This window comes from Notolabrus celidotus, chromosome 20 (genome assembly GCF_009762535.1).
Source record: "Notolabrus celidotus isolate fNotCel1 chromosome 20, fNotCel1.pri, whole genome shotgun sequence".
Classification (NCBI taxonomy): domain Eukaryota; kingdom Metazoa; phylum Chordata; class Actinopteri; order Labriformes; family Labridae; genus Notolabrus; species Notolabrus celidotus.
The window spans coordinates 14053585-14075921 of NC_048291.1; the positions used below are offsets into that span (position 1 = coordinate 14053585).

Here is a 22337-nt window from a genome sequence, read left to right on the forward strand (position 1 = left end):
CGTGACAGATATTAATGTCAGAAGCAATATTGCATTATTTTATACATTATGACAGAATGTATATAGAACACCAGCCAGGTATTGTCTTAGATCTGATATGCTGTCATTCAGGTGAAACTCTATCATTTAGAAAAGACTACAGTGACTGAGGAAATTTAGGCACACATTTACAGCAGGGTGCTTGAGAGTTACAGTGAAGACACAGGGCTCAAAACTAACATCCTCACCTCTGTGAGACTGTCTCAAAGCATATTTTTAGATGCTTGTTTATTCTTTGTTGACAGACTCGGCTACAAGCCAAATAGCTTATCTAAGCAAGGAAAGACAGAAAAATAACTTTAGTCACTCTCACTACACAACCTGCTCGTATACCATCCATCAAGTGACAGGAGGGAGCACTGACGAGGCGGCCTGCAGTGTCTGCAGACATTTTTTTAAATCAGCCGATTATTTCAAAACACCATTAATCAGCCATTTATCTCTCCTTGATATAGCTGTACTATAGAGCAGTGGTTACGAAACTTTCAGCCGGCGACCCCCAAAATATAGATGCCAAAGACATGCGACCCCCACTGTTCCTTAAGTGATTTAATGTGGCTTCATATAGCTGGTCTGCAGAAAATGACCCTACCTACATGAGCATGTGTTTTTCCTGTGCCGTTATGAATTAACCTACCGCTAATGATGCTTTTGATAATAACTGTTCACTTACCCTAAACTTAGGAGTCATCTGGCAAAAAAAAGGCAAACAACTAATTACATTTTGTATTTTCAAGGTTTTATTTTTAAGTTTAGCTACTATTTTTGTTGATATTTTCTAGTATAATGGATAAATAAAACTATTTTTAGATTACTTTTGTCATTCAACATTTTTTTTTGCATTTTTTTCAGTATTTCTTTGTTCACCCATGAGTTAATAAATTAAATATAAGTAATACAAAACCAACAGCAAGAAGAGAATATAAATAAATGCAAAAAAAAATAATAATAAAGAAAGAATAATAATAAACAGAAAATAATAATAAAAACAAAAGTAAATAATAATAATAATGATTATTTTTAGATAAGAAAAAAAAAACATTCTGAAAGACATCTCACAACCCCCTGTTGGTGTCTCGCGACCCCCCACTGGGTCCCAGCTGTTTTGAGGCCAGTCGGCAGCGGCAGCCATATTGCTGCTGTGGAGCCAGTGTGACGTAAAGAGGCGGAGTTTAAGCCTCCTAGCCAACAGCTGCAGTGTTCCTGCAGTCAGCTGTGCCTCTCTTTGGAAGACTCGTAATCTCAATATTTTCAAAGTTGCCGCGTTAGAAAAAAATTCATCCCCCTCACAGTGTGAGCTGATTGAGAAATGAGCTATCCATACTACACTCGTCTTTTGTACCAGGCTGTAAACATGTTTATTTCTGCTGTAAAGATCGTCTTTTTCCCATTCTTGTGTATGTGACTACTTACGTAGCAGCCTCAAGCAGATTCTCAATGAACTGCAGATTTTAGCACTTCCGCATTGGACTCATATTTGTAGACCGGAGGTTGCCGCTTGGTCCCAACCCATACTTTGGGAACCCCTGCTCTAGAGTAGTAACATATATTTTGTATGAAATGTTCTGCTTTGTCATGGTGTAACTAAACGTAGTAGTTGCGTATGGACAACGTTCTGTGTCTGTGCTGGGATAATAGGAGTTGTAGCCTCCTCTTAAATCCACGCACAGGTTTCTTCACTCATCACCTCACTGTTTAAAAAAAAAATGTAACTATTCCTTTAATGAGCAAACATTGCTGTCATTTGAGCTGTTATGACATTCCATAAAAAACAGTCACGACAGAGATCCAGGGCTCAACTTAACGCCCAGATCACATCCATGTGTTTGTGGTCAGTTTGTCAACATCACTGCCTGCTCCTCTCGTTGCATCACTGCAGTCGGCTGTGTCCCTGCAGGCCGCTCTGTCGCTCTTACTTGTATCAGTATCAGCAGCATGTGAAGGTCAGTGTGCCCTTGTGCATACAATGCATGTTCAGCCCTCCTTCCCTCCTCATGACGTCACTGCCCACTCTGATGAAGCACCACTCTTCGGGGCACTACATGGTGTTTTCGTTGTAGTGCTGTAACATCTACATAATGTAAATGCTCTCACTGTCACAGGGGGTTGTAGTGTTTGTGGCACCTCGGCTACATCCAGAGTAAATAATGCCGGCTACTCGTGAATGAATGATAGGTTTACTCACTACTCAGGCAGCTTTTCAGCAGAACTGATCCACTGTGCTGACTCTGACAGACAGTATGTGGGTATGCATGCACTGTTATCTACTAAAAAGCTCCTTCTAGTGCTCAGCAACACTGGATTTAAAGGGAAAGCGGACAGCCTGGGCAAATGTTCTTTTGTTGTTGTTGTTGTTTTTGAAGAAGGTTGAAACAGGCAAAATAAACGATAAGAAAATGACCTGACGGTTAACAGCAGCTGTTAACACCTTATTTGCTCTACACGCTCATCTTCTCCAGCCCCATACGCCCCCACCACCCACTGTCCACCCCCACCCTGTTACCAACGTCTAATGTCTTGCATAACTGCGAGGACAGCTGCCAAGACCCAGCTGGCTCCTGAGATGTACTGAGTACCTCTATGTATGTGGCCTGGAGATGTGCCCGCTGAAACACAAGCAGACACTGAGCTTTTTATTGGGCACTTTGGTGATTATCTCAGGGATAGATTAGACCTTCATACGATCAGCTTAATGTTTATGTTTGGTCCTGTAGAGGCTATCAACACTAACTGCAATGTTTGAGTTCAAAGTCCAGACATGGTGACCAAGTAATGTGGATCATGTCAATGTAAGCGAGATGTTCCTGAACCTGTTAGCTACACACTAACATGGCCCATATCAACCTGATGTGGTCTTAAGATAGCAGTTTCTTGCCATCCCTGACATTGATTTTTTTTGTTGCTAGTTTTAGTAATCTTAATAGGGGTGTACGAGTCGTGGTTGCCGCTACGATTAAAGGAGGATATTGGCTCATTTAGAACAATACGATCCAAAACGATTCAGTGACTTGAAATTGATTCCGCATCTTTTCAGCCAAAAATTAAACCAGTGTGACTGAAATAAATACCTTGATACTGGACAGTACTGGATTCCTGTTGTTTCTTGTAAGGTAATCAGGTATACATTGATTATGGATATAAACAAACAAGGCCTGAGGCTTCTGCAGAGCTGATGTTACCTTGCGCTGCTGCTGCAGCGGGAGCGCTGCAAGAGGTGCCTGGACGGTCGGCATTGTGTGAAATCCCATGCCGCCTTAGTAGGTGGTTGGATAGATTTGTGGTGTTGCCGTGGTACTTTACTTGACCTTTACATATCTTAAAAAACAGCGAGCGACTTATTTAGAACATCTCTGTCTTTGCAAAAGCCAAAGTGTTTCCACACACTGGACCGCAGTGGTGGCTTCATAATTTCTCGCTTGCTGGCTTCTCCTCTGCCAGCCGCCATGCTATGTTTTGTTGTCTGCTGGCGCATAGCGATGACGTCACAGACAGGCAGCCGGAATTGAGTAACGTTTAACGTCTCTATCATTAAAAGTGCAAAAAAACACATCCATATAAAGTCTGCTGTGCTTAAATGCAACAAGTTATTTCCTAGTATCGATACAATTGATTTATTACCTTTTTAAAACGATGTGAGACCGATATATGTCGTCCGGAAGGCCAACTTCCCGGGCACAGATGGATGTAGTCGGATCCTAGGAATATAAATTGATACATAGATGTAGGGGGTGAATCGTTACACCCTTAAATCTTAACTTAAAAAAAAAAACTAATAAAGCTTTCAAATATGTGATGGGATGACACTACATGTTGTCATTTCTCCATCTCTAGGCAACAGTACACTCTTAGCAGGCAGTGCAGTGTTGTTGTTGTTGTTGTTGTATCATTGTTCAAAGAGTGAAAAATAATGAATTCCAGCTAAATTATCAAACGTTCTGACAGCCCTTACGTTCATTAATTATTATTGAAGGCTTCTGTTATGAAAAACAGAGTACATATTTTGGTTGCCCAGTAATTTGTAGTTGTAGTTCAGAAGTTATGGACATTGAGTATTTCAAGCTGTACTGGAGGGATTTCTGAAACGACTGTGTGGTATGTTTTTTTAAAAAGGGGAGACCTAAAGGAACTTGCCAAACAAAGCTTTGTTAACAACATTCAATCCTTCTTTCTCTACAGTGATGTTCCAACAATGCCGATAGTGGATAAACTCAAGGAGGCTTTAAAACCTGGCCGAAAGGAGACGGGCGATGAGGGCGACCTCAACAAACTCTTGGCCTCTTCTGCAAAAAAGGTCCTTTTGCAGAAGATAGAGTTTGAGCCTGCCAGCAAGGGTTTCTCTTATCAACTGGACAGCCTGAAGAACAAGTATGTGATTCTCAACCCCAGGAATGAGGGCGCTACGGGCCAGAAGGCCGCAGAGCCCCTCCAAATAAAGAGGCAAGGTAAGCGCTGAAACCGAAGAGGAAAAAAAGAACGCGTTTGTTGATGGTTCTAATAACAGTCGTAAAAGCTTACTGCTGGTCTGATCTCCTTCTGCAGTGTCAGAAAACTCGGTCGGGGGCCAGAGCGATGGGATCCCAGCCCCCCAGAAGATGCTCTTTCAAGGGAACAAGCTCACCCTTAAATGGGAGCGTGTGTACAGGGTGGGAGCCGGCCTCCACAACCTCGGGAACACCTGCTTCCTCAACTCCACAGTGCAGTGTCTCACCTACACCCCGCCACTTGCCAACTACTTACTCTCAAAGGAGCACAGCCGTGCCTGTGAGTACTTGAATTGTGCTCTTAAATGCTGTGACACTTGAAGCATGAACACTCCCATTCATTTTACCTCACATGGTGCACACCCACATTGTTAAAACCCAGCTACTGTAAGACCTTTGTGCTCACACAAACACGTGTGCTCGACTGTCACTGTGGAATGCAAACTAAGGCAGCTGAAGATGACAAAAACAAAACCAGACGCCTCAGTAGGCCACCTTGCCTCCACTAAGACACTCAGCATTTTATGATTTATGACTAGCCAGTGAAGAAGATTCACTGACCTCAAAGTTTTAGAGCACTAGGTTAAGCTGTAAAACGTCTTAAATGGACAGAGTTGAATGCAAAGACTTTTCAGCAACCCTCCCTATGATGAGGGCCGCTCATGATGACTAACAGCCAAATTCCACCAGATATGAGTCTGTCTCCGATCTGTCACGCACAGGATCTGATAGGTTTCAATTCTAGTCAATGTGTCAATGCATCAATATGCACAGAGCACATGGAGCAGAACAGGAAGTCAGGCACCAAAACAAATTAAAACATCCAGTTAATTTTCAGAATAAAACACTCTGTGTTATCACCTGGGCCCGTATGCACGTCCAGCCATTCCACAAACGGGACCATTAGTCTTAACGTACCATTATGGAATTGCCCATTTGGCACGACCGCAAATAATTGGCCAATTAACTAATTGCGCCATGAAATCGAGGCTGGTTCAAAACATCACATGTCCAGGGAACCACCTGGAAAACCCCTATCCTACAAGTTCGAATTGCGCATGCCTACTACATTTTAACAACAATAAACATGGCAAGCGGTACCGGTGTGACTGAGAGAAGATCAAGAAAAAATACATTTTCAGCGGAAGAAATGGACATTTTATTACAAGAATATAGAATAAACAAACAGCTATTATCAGCAAGTCAATTGTCAAAGATAAACAAGGATACAGAGAAAGTTGGCTGAAGATCTTGAATCGGGTAAACGCGTGTGGTGTTTCTGAGCGCACAGTAGAAGGCCTAAAAAATAAAAAAAATGTCTTCACATATTTCATCTTAAACGGTAACGCATGTCCGCCAACAGCCTTACAGGTGCGGTAATCCTGCCGTTAGCACCTGTAATGGTGGGGTCTATCGCCATTAAAGGTGACAGAGACAGACCGCTCACGGATGTAGTGGGAGTCCCATGACAGCCAGCACAATTTAATTTCAAAAACATGTAAAAAGGGACAAAACTTAACTAATGAAGTCTCTGGAGCGATTACATTGCCTTCTGAATACTGTATTTAAGGTAGGGAAGGGACGATTCACCAGTTTCAGTGCCACCACTGATGTCCTGTTCAGCCACTGTGGATTTTACAATACTGTCATCTCTAGTTCTAGTTCACATATCAGAGATTTTCTTCCCTCGACACCTATGCAGCTGCTGCGGCCAGTAAATAAAAAGTAGCGCAGCAGAGTAATTTGTTATCCACAAAAGCGTAGTTTGGTACCCCGGTCCTTTCTCTCTTCCACTGGTCAAAGAGCACCACCTCCTCCTTGTGTTGAAGCAGGCGTCATTTGTTAGAAATGAAAGTGAATCGTAGCTCAGCAAGTCAAGCCTCCAAAGTTTGATGTCGAAAAAGTATCAACGCTGCAGGGATTTGCATCTCACATTGCAGTGGCTCTTCGTCCTGTAAAATGTTTCCACTGATGACTCTGTTGTCTTGATTCCAAGATGAGTAACAGAATAGACTGTAGCTGTGACTCGTGGTCAAAAGAGTGACTATTAATACTGTAACTGTGTACAATCACTGCTGATTGTGGCTCTGCTGAAGCTCACTTGATTCGATGATGAAAAGATTTATCGTGACAAACTCTTAGACTAAAAGTCTCCTCTTATGTTGTTCTGAAACAGCCATATCAGGAAATCAAAGTAACTGCTGGCGGCCTCTAAATCCATAAAAAATGAAACCTTTGTGTCGTCTGAGTTTCATCCTTAAACAGAAATACCTCTCTTACTTTGAAACTGTTTGATCTCATCAACCTGACATTCAATGTGTTAAAAATAGCAATGCTTTCCTCTGCTTTGTATTGTGTCTGATTGTATTTGCTGTTGTGGGCTCTGTTTCAGGTCATCAGTCAGGCTTCTGTATGATCTGTGTAATGCAGAACCACATCATCCAAGCCTTTGCCAACACGGGCAATGCCATCAAGCCTGTCTCCTTCATCCGAGACCTGAAAAGTAAGACCACCCTCTTCCCTTTTTAAGTCTGTGTTATCTTATCAAGCAGTTAGTTCTGGCTGGCTTCACTGTGGGGTCGTGTCAGGAGTCGCAGACACCTGATGTTTGGGTGAATGCTGCCTCGGGCTCTGTGATGTAACGCTGGCCACATGAGCGCCATGTGACAGCAGCCAGTTACTGCAGTGTGAAAGTGGAGCGGACAGACTGCAGGGTGTGAATGAAAGCCATGAGAAAGAGTAGATATGGAGTGTGTGCTGCACCTTGACATGCTGAGGTACTGTGCTGTAGGCTCACAGTAGTCCCCCCCCCCCCCCCCTCCTTTCCAAGCCCCTCCTCTCCCCTACCTGCCTGCTGCTTCCTTATGTGCTGCTGCACTCTTTTTCTGCCTCTCCCTCCCTCCCTCCCTCCCTCCTCTGCGATGCCCTCTCTGTCTCCTTGTGACTGCGGGCTGAGAGGAGCAGCTTTAGCACAAAAATATACAGTCCACCTTTTTCTCTCTTTTCAACCCAGGGCATGGAAACGTGCTGTTCTCTCCCTTGCCTTTTTCTTTAAAGAATGTTTGAAATTAGAATCACAGATACAACAATCTAATCTCATACAATAATAATAAAAAATCTATGCCTTTTGCTCAGTACACATCCCACTGGTATCTAAAGAGCTTGCTGTATAATCATCCAAGGTCTCACAACCTCATCAGCCCAGTCCAATTTCATGTCTTCAAGATGTTACCTCCCTTCTCTCTGAGATGAGATGTCCTAAACAGGACATTAGAGAGCAGTGTCTTATTCTGTTTTCCTCTCAGCAGTGACTCATGGACATACAGGGATGCTCTGCCAGGAATGTGGTAAAGATGATGATCACAATGTCATTAACTAGCTTCAGCTTTTTTCCATTATGAAAATTACAACAGAAGCAAACGGTTCAGAGCTACGTTAAAGCTGAGATGACTGATGATTTTCTCAATATAAATATAACAAATGTTCGATAAAAATAAGATGGGAAAAAGAAATGTAATTACACCCCCCAACCACTGGAATGGAAGGGGCGCTAATATGGCTAGTTGCCACCTAATGTTAGACAGGAGAAGATGACTGCATTGGACAGCCAATCATGTCGCAGGGTGAGAGGTAGGCAGGGCTTATAGACGTTCTGCTCAAAACATACCAGCTCAAAGCAGAGTCGTTTGGCTATCACTGTGCTGACTCTGCGTGACTATTTACTTAATACTAGGGATGTACATTTTAAGTATTTTCCGTGATCGATTTTTGGAAATGTTAACGATCAATTATCGATTAATTGATAAGAAAAATATTATTATTCTTACGTCAAAAACAATGCCAAATAGGTTGTTTTCCCCCTAAATTTTATTTTTTACAGCAACAAAATGCATATCACTGACAGGATTGAATATGGGCACACGTTTGACACGCAGAATGTCAACGATCAGGCTCATTAAAATATTCTCCGCAGACATAATCTTATACAGTGAAGGCTCATAATACTAACAGAAAAGTACTTCAGACTCACAGTGTCCAGTTTTCTGTCTACTCGTTCTTATTGAGAAAAATAAACGTGTATTGGGTCAGGTGTCAGCCGGGAGCGCAACCGGTTCATAATCAGTCCCGCTGGAGAAAAGCCCAGACGGTTCTGATGTTGCTGGTCTGAAAACGTAGCGTACCAGAATTTCCCACCTGTCTGTTGCCTTTGTACCCAAAGGAGGGAAATATCCTGTTTAAAGCTGTCAACCGTTGTGTCCGTGTTGTTGTTGGCAGCAGTTTTGTATTGATCCTCTTTTAAAAAGCGCACGTGGAGACCTGACGCACAGCCGCCAGCTGTGCGTCTCCGCTGTGCGCAACACCTTTAACAGCTGATTCACATCCAAACATGCTTTAAACTTAAAACACCTCCCTGATAGATGAGTGCAATATGAGACCACATGATGTTTGTTCCACGTGACGGAAAATTGATAACAAAAATGTGTGTTTCGAGTAATTTCTTAACAATCAATTAATCGATAATCGATTAATTGTGGTCATCCCTACTTAATACACTTCATTAAATATACTTTCAGGGTGTGGGTAAAGGAAGAGCATGGAGACAACTTCTGCTGTTCATTTCTGACGCATTAAATGTCAACCAAGACCGTAGTACAACTGAACAGGAATAAACATGATGCATTCACTGCACTGTGGGAAATAACTATCTGCCCGTAAACTTTATTAACCCTAAAGGGGAGTGCACTACTCAAAACCTTACTCTACTAAACTGATACACAGAATGCAGTAAAATATATCTTTGTTGCAAATTTAAATCAAATTATGCAAACAACCTCAACCTGAGAAAAATAAGAATCTACAAACTAAAAAGTCACAAAAATGTAATCTCCCACAAAATACCTGCTTCTCGTTAGCACCGTCAGAAATTATGGATTCCAGAAGTTTATCAGAAAACTAAATCCAGATACAAGCCAAGAAAACTGTCTGATTTCTTCAACTTTCACTCGGGACTAAAAATCTGCCTTTAAACTTAAATGAAATAATTTGATATTTATCGTGATAATTATCGATATGGACTGATACAGAATATTTTAATTGTGATAACATCATAATTTTCAATATCCCCCAGCACTAGTTTGTACTGTCTTCCTGCTTAGAGAAGTCCTTTGCGTTCAGCAGCGTGCTGTTGCCAGGCAGGGTAGCTCTTTCTAGTACCATCTGTTTTTGCCAGCAGCTGAGCTGAGTGGACAAAGTGGTCTTTGCTGGTACATTTGTAATTAGTGCTTCCTAACAAAAAATCTCATCTTTCTCCTGTTTGAAAGTGAAAGTATCACTCAGTGAGAAGTTAAACTGTGGAACAAGTGAAAAAGGGCTGAATCAGCAGTGTTTACCCCCTGCTGCCACTGGTTTCAGACATTCTTTTTTTTTTTTTTTTTTTTAAGTTTTTTTGCCTTTTTGCCTTTTATTTTATAGGACAGCTGAACAGAGACAGGAAATGTGAGGAGTAGAGAGCGGGGGAAGACATGCAGGAAATGGTCGACCGGCCGGGAATCGAACCGGCAACCCCTGCGATGAGGACAGTAGCGATGACTGTAGCCTCTGTACGTGGGGTGCTTAGACCGCTAGGTTACCACCGCCCCTGGTTTCAGACATTCTAAATGTTTTTTTGAAACCGTCTCTGTTCTTGTTGATGGTCTTGTTTGACATTATTTCTCGTTCTTCTATTTGACATAAAAAAGCAGTCTTTTTCAAACCACAGGACCTTTAATGTCATCATTTTTCATCAATGCTAAAAAGAAAGCAGGGGAACAGGACTACAGGAACCTCACAACACCTGATCCAGCTCTTTTGTGTCTTAACGGTCTAACTCTGTTGAAATGTTTTTTTTGACAAATCAGTCTATAAATAGTGCTTTGTTCAGTTTAGTTTTTAACAAGTTTCTGTCTTCAAGTTTGACCACATCTCTGGCATATAGTTGTCTTTTATCCTCTTTGTTTGGTTGTGCTATTTTCCTCCTCTGTTTTTCTTTTCTTGGCCACAGTCGACTGACTGACGTTAAATCTATGAGACTTCTTTTGGAGTCTGAGATCAGAACTGTGTCCATAGGTCCACTCCTTGTAGCAGTGGTCTGTTATACAGCAATAACAGGTCATAAAATGCTGTGATTCACCCATCAGGATTAAGTACTTGACTAAGTGTGTGTGTGTAATAATCCAGTCTGAAAAGAGAGCATGTTTAATGCATCTCACATTTCAACCTGTGCAGTAAATGACACATCAGTGTTCCTTTTTATGAAACTAAAAGTGTTAGTTATTAGCTCACGACTGTCTCACTCTCATGTGTCAGTAAGCTGTGTGGCTAAAGACCTCAGGGTTGAGTTCAGTTAGCACACAACTAACATGCTCTTTTTGTCTCCTGCAGAAATTGCCCGACACTTTCGCTTTGGCAGCCAGGAAGATGCTCACGAATTCTTGCGGTACACCATTGATGCCATGCAGAAAGCTTGTCTAAATGGATACCCTAAGTAAGGCTTTGTTCTAGTTGTGTTCAATTATGATTGTAACGAGGTATTTAATGAAACTATCCGTGATCGTCTTGTTTCCTTACTGTCTGTAGGCTCGACAGGCAGACCCAGGCCACAACGCTGGTTCATCAGATCTTTGGAGGTTACCTCAGGTCAAGAGGTATTGACGTTTTTCCCCGGACATTAATGTAGAAAAGAGCTGTGCACTTTCAGCCGCTGCTAACGCACTATTGATCCAATAAGTAGACTAGAGTCGACTACAGACAATGTCAACAAATGATGTACTGTATAGTGCTAGAGCAGGTTCACTTCACTGCTACATCCACACATGTTGATGCATACAGATACTTCCATCTTTTCATGTTAACAAAATAGCTTTAAAAAGGTGATTCATTTTATGTGAAGTCAATCAATCAATCAATCAATATATCTATCTTTATTTGTACAGCGCCAAATCACAACAAACGTTATCTCAAGACGCTCTTACAAACATAGGTCGTCTAGATCACTCTGTCAAATTATGAACAGAGACCCAACTTCAAGACAGGGTAAGACTCAGTCTGACCCCACCTTAATCCATCATGAGCATTGCACATTGCAGTATTTAGCTAGTTACAGTGGCGAGGAAAAACTTCCTTTTAACAGGCAGAAACCTCATGCAGAACCAGACTCATGTTAGACAGCCATCATGCCTCGACCGAGTTGGGCCTGAAGTAATGAATGTGATGTAGTGCTGGGCGATACAATACCGAATACTTTTTTGGCAATTTATTCAATACCTGATACCGATGCCGATACTTTCAGTGATTTAAAAAAAAATCAGAAAATGCAATGCTTAATATGCAAATCCTTTGGTGGCCTTTTTTTAAACAATGAAATACATTTAGAAAAACACACAAATAATTAACAACTTTAACAGCCTCTTCGGAACAAAACTTTGGAGTAAGTTACCCTCAAAGAATCAGAAGTGACACATTCGCTTTTATTTCACATGTATTAATTAGTTTTGCTATTTTATTAAAGTAATCGATACCCAAATGAGTAGTGTGTGAGAATCGATATATTGATACCACAGACTCAAATACGCCCATCACTAATGTGAAGTCAGATTGTCATGAGCACTACTCCCCCATTTGATCTGATTGTTCTTCATTTTGTGTTTCAGTGAAATGCTCTATTTGTAAAAGTGTGTCTGACACATATGACCCCTACCTGGACATCGCTGTTGAGATTCGGGTATGTAACACACAACTCCAATTTAACCTCTATTACCATGGGAATAATGACGTGTTAAATTATGTATATTTTAAACCTGCTTAGCATCACAAGGTATTTCTGTCGTGTTGTGTTTCAGCAAGCAGCAAACATCGTCCGAGCCCTGGAACTGTTTGTAAAACCTGATGTACTAAGTGGAGAGAATGCCTACATGTGTGCCAAGTGAGTCCCATATATCTAGTCTGACAAAGCACCTCATCTTTAAGTGAATCTGCAGGGCATCGCAATACATCTCTCTTCCACAGCTACACTTACTCACATTAGACGCCCCTTTTGGATGACCCATGATGACTCTCTCTTTGTTTTTCTCTCCAGGTGCAAAAAGAAAGTGCCGGCAACCAAGCGTTTCACAGTCCATCGAACGTCTAATGTACTGACCCTCTCACTGAAGAGGTTTGCCAACTTCAGCGGAGGAAAGATAACAAAGGTGAACAAAGACTTCTCACACTATTGGTTGCGGGACAGAACTGTCTCATTCTGTCAGTGGTCTCATCTTTCATTTATTTTTCTTCCTGTAGGATGTTGGATATCCAGAATTTTTGAACATCCGCCCATACATGTCTCAGAGCTCAGGAGATCCTGTCATGTACGGTCTTTATGCCGTCCTGGTGCACTCTGGCTACAGTTGTCACGCTGGTCACTACTACTGTTATGTCAAGGTAAGAGGCCTCCTTGTTATCAAGGTCTTCTTTTTCTTAAGGTCTAAAGGCTGGTTTATACTTCTGCGTGGACCCTAAGCAGCAGTGGTCAACGCAGATGTGAGCAGCACATACTTTTGCATTGATCTGTCCGTGTCGCGCAACAATCCTCCACCGAAACGCTTGAGGTCAGTGTGGTCTCTCTGCTAGTCGGTCCCCTGTTTCCGGCCCCGCTACAATCTCTGCTTACTTTTTTACAGCGATTCCGGAAGTATTATGTTAATTTATAGCTGATACATGTTACTGTTTATCATACAGGAATGATTACAGTGAAGAATAAAGAGGACATGTCAGAGGGGGTGAAATATTAGTTGATGAGCGGTGATCCTGGAAGTGCTGTAAATGCAGGAAATACAATGTTGCCAAGCAGACCAATCACGGGGCTTGCGGTACGCGTTGATTAAAGGCATAGTTACATTTTGGAGGAGGTTAGCTACGTGCATAGGCCTCTGCGTAGGTACGCAGACCTTTATCGCAGGCTACGCTGGCAATTCAAAGCAGAAGTAAAATTAGGCTTAAGGGTCTTATGTTTCCTGACATTGTGAGAAATTGATCAGGGCTGTCTTTACAACTCAATTAAAAAAAGAATGAAGAAGGTTTGCTTTAAATATGCAGTAGGTATAAAATTAGAGTAGCCTCTTTGGGCATATTCAAATTGAATGCCAAGAAACTGTTTGGCTCCCAGATTGAAAGATTGCTTTAATGTGTTATTCCAGATGATTTGTGGCTGGAGAGAACTGGTCCTTGGAACATAGCCACACTCCTGACCTTCAGACAGAAAATGGGGATAAACAGAGTGTCAAATAAAGAAAGAAACAAAAGAGGTGAAAAGGCTCTCAGAGGCTCCAAGTTAAAGCATCCCCCAACAAGTCCTATAAATCGCCCTTCTATCTGTATGACAGAAAAAAATAACTGAAAAAATGTAATATATGTTCAGAGTTTTAGCAACTCTTTACTAAATATGTTGTCACAGAAGCAACATATATCTGTTAGTATTTAACTATTCCAGTATTGTATGAATTTGACTTGTGTTTCCCACACATAGACAAAACCAGTTCGAGCTGCCTTAATATGTTTTTGGGCTGCCCAAGTATAATGCAGACCACTTGCATTTTTTTATATCCCTGTAAGATCACCAGCCGTGATTAATAAATGAGATGATCTCATCGCCTTCTGCCCCTGATAACCTGCAATGCCTGACACAGTCTACAGGAGATCAGAGCAGGAGAGAGTGAGGGTCCTGCAGTACATCCTTTCTCTTAATGTCTTCCCATGTTAAATATGAACTTTCTCATATGGCTGCTATAAAAGCTATGTGCAGCTGGTTGCTGCTGATGTCATTCTGCGCTATTATTAGCGATGGGTACCTTTCACATTTGAACCGATACCCGGTACCTGGGAATCGGTACTGGTACTCAACGGTACCAATTTTCGGTACTTTTGTGTGTGTTTATGTGGTAATAAATCTTAATAAAAAAAAAATAACATCTCAAATTTGTTTAATTTAACATATTTATTTAATTTAACATGAAATGAACAGAAACAGGATTATATAGGTGATTAGATATATAAGCTGACATGCTCGTGGCGTCTAATTGCTCTTTCGGGAGTTTATCAATGAACACACGTGAACGCCTGCAGACGGGGAAAAGTCAGTTCTCCGTCTCTTTATAATAACAGGACACACAACTTACTTGTTGGGCATTCACACTAGGGATGTACATTTTAAGTATTTTCCGTGATCGATTTTTGGAAATGTTATCGATCAATTATCGATTAATTGATTAAGAAAAAACATTATTATTCTTACGTCAAAAACAATGCCAAATACGTTGTTTTCCCCCTAAATAATATTTTCTACAGCAACAAAATGCAAATAACTGACGGGATTGAATACGGGTACATGTTTGACACGCAGAATATCAACGATCAGGCTCATAGAAATATTCTACGTGGACATAGTCTTATAAAGTGAAGGCTGAGACTACTAATACAAAAGTACTTCAGATTCGCAGTGTCCAGTTTTCTGTCTATTCGTTCTTATTGAGAAAAATAAACATGTGTATTCAGTCAGGTGTCAGTCGGGAGCGCAACCGGGTCATCAGTCCAGCTGCAGAAAAGCTCAGACGGCTCTGATGTTGCTGGTCTGCAAACATAGCATACCTGAATTTCCCACCAGTCTGCTGCCTTCGTATCCAAAGGTGGAAATGTCCTGTTTAAAGTTGTCAACCTTCGTGTCTGTGTTGTTGTTGGCAGCAGTTTTGTATTGATACTCTTTTAAAAAAGCGCACGTGGAGACCTGACGCGCAGCCGCAGCCCCCAGCTGAGCGTCTCCGCTGTGCGCAACACCTTTAACAGCTGAATCACGTCAAAACATGCTTTAAACTTAAAACACCTCCCTGATAGCTGAACCAAATATGAGACCACATGATGTTTGTCCCACCTGACGGAAAATTGATAACAAAAATGCGTGTTTCGAGTAATTTCTTAACAATCAAGTAATCGATAATCGATTAATTGTGGTCATCCCTAATTCACACACACAGGAACGGTTATTAACAGGGCAGGTAGTCGGAGCGAGAGGGTCCGTCTCAACCACAGTATGTATAAAATAAACGTAATCTTCCCTCAGCTCTGCCTCGCGCTGAGTGCGCGCGCCCGTCAGCTGCATGCTCCGTTTGGCGCGCTCTCACACAGATGCAGAGAGCAGAGACGTCCACCCAATCAGTCTCTGACTTTATTACAGGGCGAAAGTATGGGAAAATCGCCTATTCTTCAACTCCCTCACAGTCACAATGATGCGTTCAGGTACCGAAACATGGTACCGTTTGATTTACGTGAATTGGTACTTGGTAGTACCAACGGAATTCGGTCGGTACCTATAAAAGTACCGAATTCGGTACCCATCCCTAGCTATTATAGATTCAGATAATTGCGAAACGCTACGTCATTAGCAAGCGTAATCAATACACAGATTAATTGTTGTGATGAGGGAATATTGAATCAAACCTTTCAGAATGTGGGTTGTGTTGTTTTGGGTGTCTTTATAAAACATGCGGCTTCTGATAATGGTCAAAAGATCCAACATGCAGAGAAGAAAAATGCTAGTCAGTGGGACGGCACACTGTAGCGGGCTTGAAGAGAGCAAAGCTAGTGTTGCCTCCTTCTTTATATAATGGTTTCATCTTTGTTTCTTCTCAGGCAAGCAATGGACAATGGTACCAAATGAATGATTCAATGGTGCACTCCAGTAACATCAAAGTGGTGTTGAACCAGCAGGCGTATGTGCTTTTCTACCTGAGGTAAGACCCTGTGATGTGCTGCAAGAGATCCACACAGGTGTTCTCCGTCCCTCCTGGATGTGAAATGAAATAAACTGATGTCTTTATTTGTACATTAAAGGATCCCTGAAACAAAGAAGAATGCAGACGGGCAGTCAACCAAGCAGGGTGTGTTGCATCCTGGGAAGAATAGTGAACAGATTAAGAGAGCCAACTTGAACGGGCCTCTGTCATCCCCACAGGTCACAAAGGTATGACAAGTGTCAACCAGTTGACTCTCTGGACTTCATATTTGCTGAAAGAACTTGCTCATTCTTTGTTGTATGCGAGTTATAAATACAATCCACCTCTCTCCAGAAACTTGAACCTGCACAACTGCGCAAGATCCAGTCTATGGACGGCGGTTTAGGCCTGCCCGTGTCCAGGAACGGCGTGAGCTCTCAGCAACAGCCCCGAATTTCCAACTGGACGTCGTCCACCAACGGCCCACCCAAGCTGCCAGGTGGACCCACGGTTATTGACGAACCTTTCAAGAAGCTGAAGAAGCCCGCTCCCCAGAGCCAAGCGCAGTCCCGCAGCAGCACTCCAACTCCTTCCAACAACGGGGTCAGCAGGACGGAGGGGGATAAAAAGCAGGGTGGCGAAGGCAGAGGCATGGCAGCGTCTACCTCATTTAAGTCTTTGTCTGACTCTTCCTCTGCCGACACCGTTGACTCAAAGGTAATACTTGCACCGAAGAGACACACATTTATCACTTCCTGTGTCCAGTCACTACAGTGCACTTAACTTAATGAGGTATTTATCATGGCATTGCTTCTCATGCCTCTGCCATGTAAATTTTAAGTATTTTCTGTGATCGATCTTTGGAAGTTGTAACGATCAATTATCGATTTAATCATAAAAAAAAAACGACGCCAAATACGTTTTTCTCCCCCTAAATCAACTTTTCCTTCACGACAGAATGTATATAACTGACAGTATTGAATAGCTACGGATCATGTCGAGGCGTGCAAAATGTTAAACACGCTGAATATCAATGTGTGGAGCGACCTGTCACTCAGCCGCAGCCCCCAGCTAAGTGTCTCCGCTGTGCGCAACGTCTTGAGCAGCTGATTCACATCAAAACATGCTTTAAACTTAAAACACCTTCCTGAAAGCTGAACGAAATATGACACCACATGAGGTTTGTTCCACGTGATAGAAAATCGAAATCAAAAAGTGTGCGTTCGAGTAAGTTCTTAACAATCAATTATGTTAAAATCCCTAGTAGAACACAACAGTGACATCGAGTGGTGAAACTGTTTACCACAACCAACTGTTTTAATGGTCCTGATGAAATTATCTCTCATGGACAAAAGCAGAAATAAAGATCAAAGTCATGAAACGTTTCTAAGGAAGGGAGAGCAGAGAACACTCTGCAGACGTCATTCTGCCTGTAAAATCATCTGCTTCTCATCCTACAAGTTATCTAATTTACAAAACGACGGGCCATGACAGCTGGTGTTTTACAGAGGACTTAACACCTCCGAGCTAAATGTAATATTTAAAATGTAACTTATGCTCAAGTTCTCAGCTGATGCAGCCCCTACAATCTTGGTCAAGCATAAACGTGTCCTAAATGAGAAATTACGAGTTTAAAATGGACTGAATATAGTGATTATTAGTATTTAATGCCAAAGAAAAATATGTGAAAAATGCATACAGGCCGTTTAATGACACATGGACCCCTTATTCAGTAATGATCGGTTAGCTTTGATGATCCCTGAGTTGCTCGTTATTGTCTCAAATAAAAGTTGGATGTGATTATAAGGTCTGCAAATGTGAATATGAAAATCTTCCAGGGTCAAAGAAATATAAGTTTTACAGTAACACAGGCCTATTCTGACACTAGGAGAGTTAAAATTGATCATTTTGGCTTTGTTGTCCACAAAATATAACCAATAACTGATTATAAGAATAACCAAATATTGTCCATATTGTAAATCCAAGGCCTGTTTCAGTTCAATCCAGTCCAATCCAATCCAAATCTATTTATTAAGCAAATTAAAAAAAACGAGGGTTGACCAAAGTGACGTACAATCAAATAATGAGTCAATAAAATATAAAAATTCAAAGGTAATACATTTTATTGTGTTAAGATGTGCGTAATATTAGTACGTGGGATGCATCAATTAAGGGAAATCAGAGTCAATACTGATTACGATGCAAAAAATAACCAATACAATTTTTTGTTGTCGTTGTTATATCATTTTTTCATCCTCGCCCTAATTCATTCTTCATTATGAAAACACTGGCAGTGATAAAAGTCATTCAGGCCTTCAGTACACTATCTTAAAGGAGCACAGATTCAATTGCAAAACTGTACTAAACCATCTTTAATTGAACCGTCTGTCACAAAATTATAAACTTGTTTGAAGAAGTAACTGTTAAAGCTTCTGAAGCTGCTTTATAATCACAAACTCGGTGAGAAGCAAGCACTTGAACAGATCAACAAAAGCTTATTTTTTTCAATATAAAAGTGTTGAAATACATTTAAATTAATATAATAATACATTTTATTTTTATAGCACTTTTCTTAACAAGGTTACAAAGTGCTTCACAACAAAAAAAGCAGAGAATTGCAAAGCATAAACGGTGCAAACGGGGGGGGAAAAAAGACAGAAGCAAAACAAGACATCTGAATGCAGAGCAAATTTAAGAATTAGGGGTGGAGAAATGCCTTCTTTATATAAAAAAATGTTTTTAGTGAGGATTTAAAAGCAGTTAAGGTTGTGGACTGTCTAATTGTCAGTGGCAAGGAGTTCCACAAACTTGGAGCTCTGATTGAAAAGGCCTGGTCACCCTTTGTTTTAAGTCAGGATCTTGGCACAACCAGCAGAGATGCATCCACAGATCTGAGGGGCCGCCCAGGCACATAGGGGGGTAAAATGTCGCTTAAATAGTTTGGGGCCTGTCCATTTAAAATTTTAAAAGTAATCAATAAGATCATAAAATCAACACGATAAAAAACTGGCAGCCAATGTAAGCTGGTGAGGACAGGAGTGATGTGTTGATATTATAAATTAAATGCACAAATTGTTAGAAAGCAGTAAAATGTGGTAATCTAAAATAAGAATAATGTTTAGTTACAAGTATGAATTAGCTTTCATTCAGCTCCTGTATTGATTTCACACAAACGTTTTCTTTGTTTCAAAAACAAAAATACACCCAGCTGATTAAGTGAATCATCCCCTCTGAGTACACCATGCATGCTGCATTCAATGCCTGAACACAATTTCAGGCCAGGTGTCACTACACAGAAGTCTAACCACAGTCTGTGATTGCCCCCATGTTTGCCAGGACTCTGTGGGTCCCAAAAGTGCACCTGTAGGAGAGACTCCCTCCACCCCACGGAAAGGCTCCAACAGCGTGGCGTCCCCGGCCAAGAGCGTGGAACGCTCTCAGAGCACAGAGGAACAGAAGACGACGAAAATCAAACCCCCCGCTCTCAACAACATCTCATCGGAAGCCACCAGCACCATGTCGCCCCCGCCTGCCAAGAAGCTGGCACTGTCGGCCAAGAAGGTGAACCTCTTTCCCATCCAAAGCAGGAGCACCACCTCCTGTTGTAGCGAAAGACTATGATTGGTTTCCTGTTGTCTCACTCAAAACTGCTATTTGACCATTGATTGCAGTAAGTAGTTATACTAAGGCCAGTGATCTCTTCTTTTCTAGCTAACTTTCTGCTGTATATGATGTTATTCCTCCAGCGTGCACGTCTAATCAGCCACATGGTTTAGAGTTTGTCTTCTTTTCCTTTATTTTGTCCTTTTTTTTCTAACCATTTCTAATTCTTCTCTGCCATACCCTTTCCTCTTTGTTTCTCCCCCTCCATCTTTTCCTGCCATCCTTTTTTAACCTTCCTCTTCCTTATTTGAATCTCTTCCTTATTTTTGTCACATCATGGCTATTTTTTTTAGACCACCAAGTTTTTATTTATGTCGATAACTGCAGGCTCGCAGCCAGAACCCGAGCAGCATTGATGCTCTGCCCCCTTCGCAACGCCAGCTGTCCAGAGACCCCACACATCAAAATCAACTTAACTCCCTCATCTTCGCTTCACCTTCTCACAATCACAGGTATGAACTCTTCGAAGCTTCTCTCACACATGAAAGGCATGACAAACTTGGGGTAATTGTCCACAATGTTCAGGTGTTCTGTTACCTTCTCTTCTCAGAGCTGGTCCATTCCATTCTCCTGAAGTCCAGTCATCACCTCAGCTTTTCAACCACTCGAGCGGATCCTTTAAACAGCAGAGCCCTCACAAACAGTCCCCTCTCTCCACACTGCAAAAACCAAACCCCAGCCTTTCTCTTAAAACAAACGGGCTTCACAGTGCCAGTCCAAAGAGCCCCAAGTTTTCCAACAACCTCAGCTCCCCAGTGAAAGAGGCAGACCTTGTTAGCCCTGCAGCTCAAAAGAAGAAGAAGAAGAAGAAGAAGAAGCGGCGTCACTCAGAGGTGGAGGATGAAGCTGAGCCAGTCCCATCTCCAGCTGCTGAAGTGACACAAACCAACTTTGAGGAATCAGCGAGCGAGAAGAAGAGGAAGAAGAAAAAGAAAAAGCGAAAGAGGGAGAACGAAGATGGAGGCGAAGAGAAGAAGAGAGAGTGCGTGCCGACTCATTTGGACACATCAAACCAGGAGGAGGATTGGTGTCAGGGCGGCATCTGGAGTCTGACATCGACTTCAGGTACAGAGCAGACGCAGCAGAAGCCTCAGGTAGATGCTGCAGCTCTGCAGACGCAGTGTGAGCCTAACCAGAGCGAGCAGGAGACGGACTCTGTGAGGTTAAAGAAGAAGAAGAAGAAAAAGAAAATGAAACTGTTGGAGTCTTTGCAGGATACAGCTTCAGCGTGCACTGCAACAGAGAGGTGAGAGTTTTTATTTCCAGATAATCTTCACGTGGCTCAGGATTTGTCATGGAGGCACATCATTCTGCTTACTACTTATTCCAATATTCTATGCAAATATTTTTCAACTTAACCTTCCCTCAACAGCGCTTCAGAGATGAAGGCCACAGTTGTACAGAACTATACAGGGGATTTGACGGTGTTGAAAAATAAATCAAAGACGAAAAAGAAGAAGAGGCTAAAAGAAGAGGTGGGGCTGTGGGAAGAGAGCAGGCGAAACTCTGATGTGAAAAAGGAGGAAGAGCTTGAGGCAGCAGCGGAGCCCCCTTCCAAAAAGATCAGCACAGAGAACGGCAGTCTGAGTAAACAGAGTGAAGGTATGTTGAGTTTTGACAATACACTTGTAGTTGTACTAATAGAGCGATACATTTTAAGAGCACCTGTTGTTGTTCAGCGACTTCAGCATATTCAAAATGCTGTTGCATGAGTCCTGGCAAAAACTAAAAAGTCTGACCACATTACTCCAGTTGTAAAGTCCTTACACTGGCTTCCTGTCAATCAGAGGATAGATTTTAAAACCTATCTGCTGGTATATTACACTCTCTGTGGCTCAGATCCAAAATACATCTCTGACATGCTTTTGTCATATGAAACCACAAAGACACTACAAACATCTGGGCTGGCCTACTGACCATCCCAAGTAGGGGTGCAACGGATCAAAAAACTCACGGTTCGAATCGTATCACGGATTTCAGTCACGGATCGGATCATTTTTCGGATCAACAAAAAAAAAAAAAAAAAGAAAGAAGAAGAGACAAATACAACTTTGTCCCTCTATTTATTTTGCAAAACACTTTGCCCATTAAATAAAAACAACATTCAACTCAAAATTTACTGCATGTGCAAAGCACCCTATCTGTGGGCCCAGTCCTGCCTCATTCACTGCATTTCATGGCATGGCAAGTGAAGGAGCAGAGGAACTTCAAAAGTTTCACTCCATTCTTCTTTCATTTGCTAATTTTCACCGTCCACTTTTCTTTGAGCAGCAAACTGTGAACACACCGTATTATTCTAGGGTCCTACAGTTGGCAAAGTGCCAATATGTGAACTGCTCCATAAACGAAAGTGAAAGTTAAAAATTGCACTCGC

General features: G+C 41.8%; 1 protein-coding gene across 1 annotated transcript in view; it reads left to right on the top strand.

Annotated features, from left to right (window-relative positions):
* usp36 (ubiquitin specific peptidase 36) overlaps positions 1-22337 on the top strand; it is a 30414-nt gene that overhangs the window by 3203 nt on the left and 4874 nt on the right. Inside the window, exons 2-17 of the mRNA XM_034711793.1 lie at positions 4216-4481; positions 4579-4800; positions 6913-7023; positions 10941-11043; positions 11136-11203; positions 12209-12279; positions 12398-12480; positions 12634-12745; positions 12837-12977; positions 16218-16318; positions 16419-16548; positions 16655-17017; positions 19637-19861; positions 20291-20415; positions 20514-21209; positions 21336-21565. Of these exons, the coding sequence (XP_034567684.1) occupies positions 4229-4481; positions 4579-4800; positions 6913-7023; positions 10941-11043; positions 11136-11203; positions 12209-12279; positions 12398-12480; positions 12634-12745; positions 12837-12977; positions 16218-16318; positions 16419-16548; positions 16655-17017; positions 19637-19861; positions 20291-20415; positions 20514-21209; positions 21336-21565 (3034 nt within the window). The 5' untranslated portion in view covers positions 4216-4228. The remainder of the gene's footprint in view (positions 1-4215; positions 4482-4578; positions 4801-6912; positions 7024-10940; positions 11044-11135; positions 11204-12208; positions 12280-12397; positions 12481-12633; positions 12746-12836; positions 12978-16217; positions 16319-16418; positions 16549-16654; positions 17018-19636; positions 19862-20290; positions 20416-20513; positions 21210-21335; positions 21566-22337) is intronic.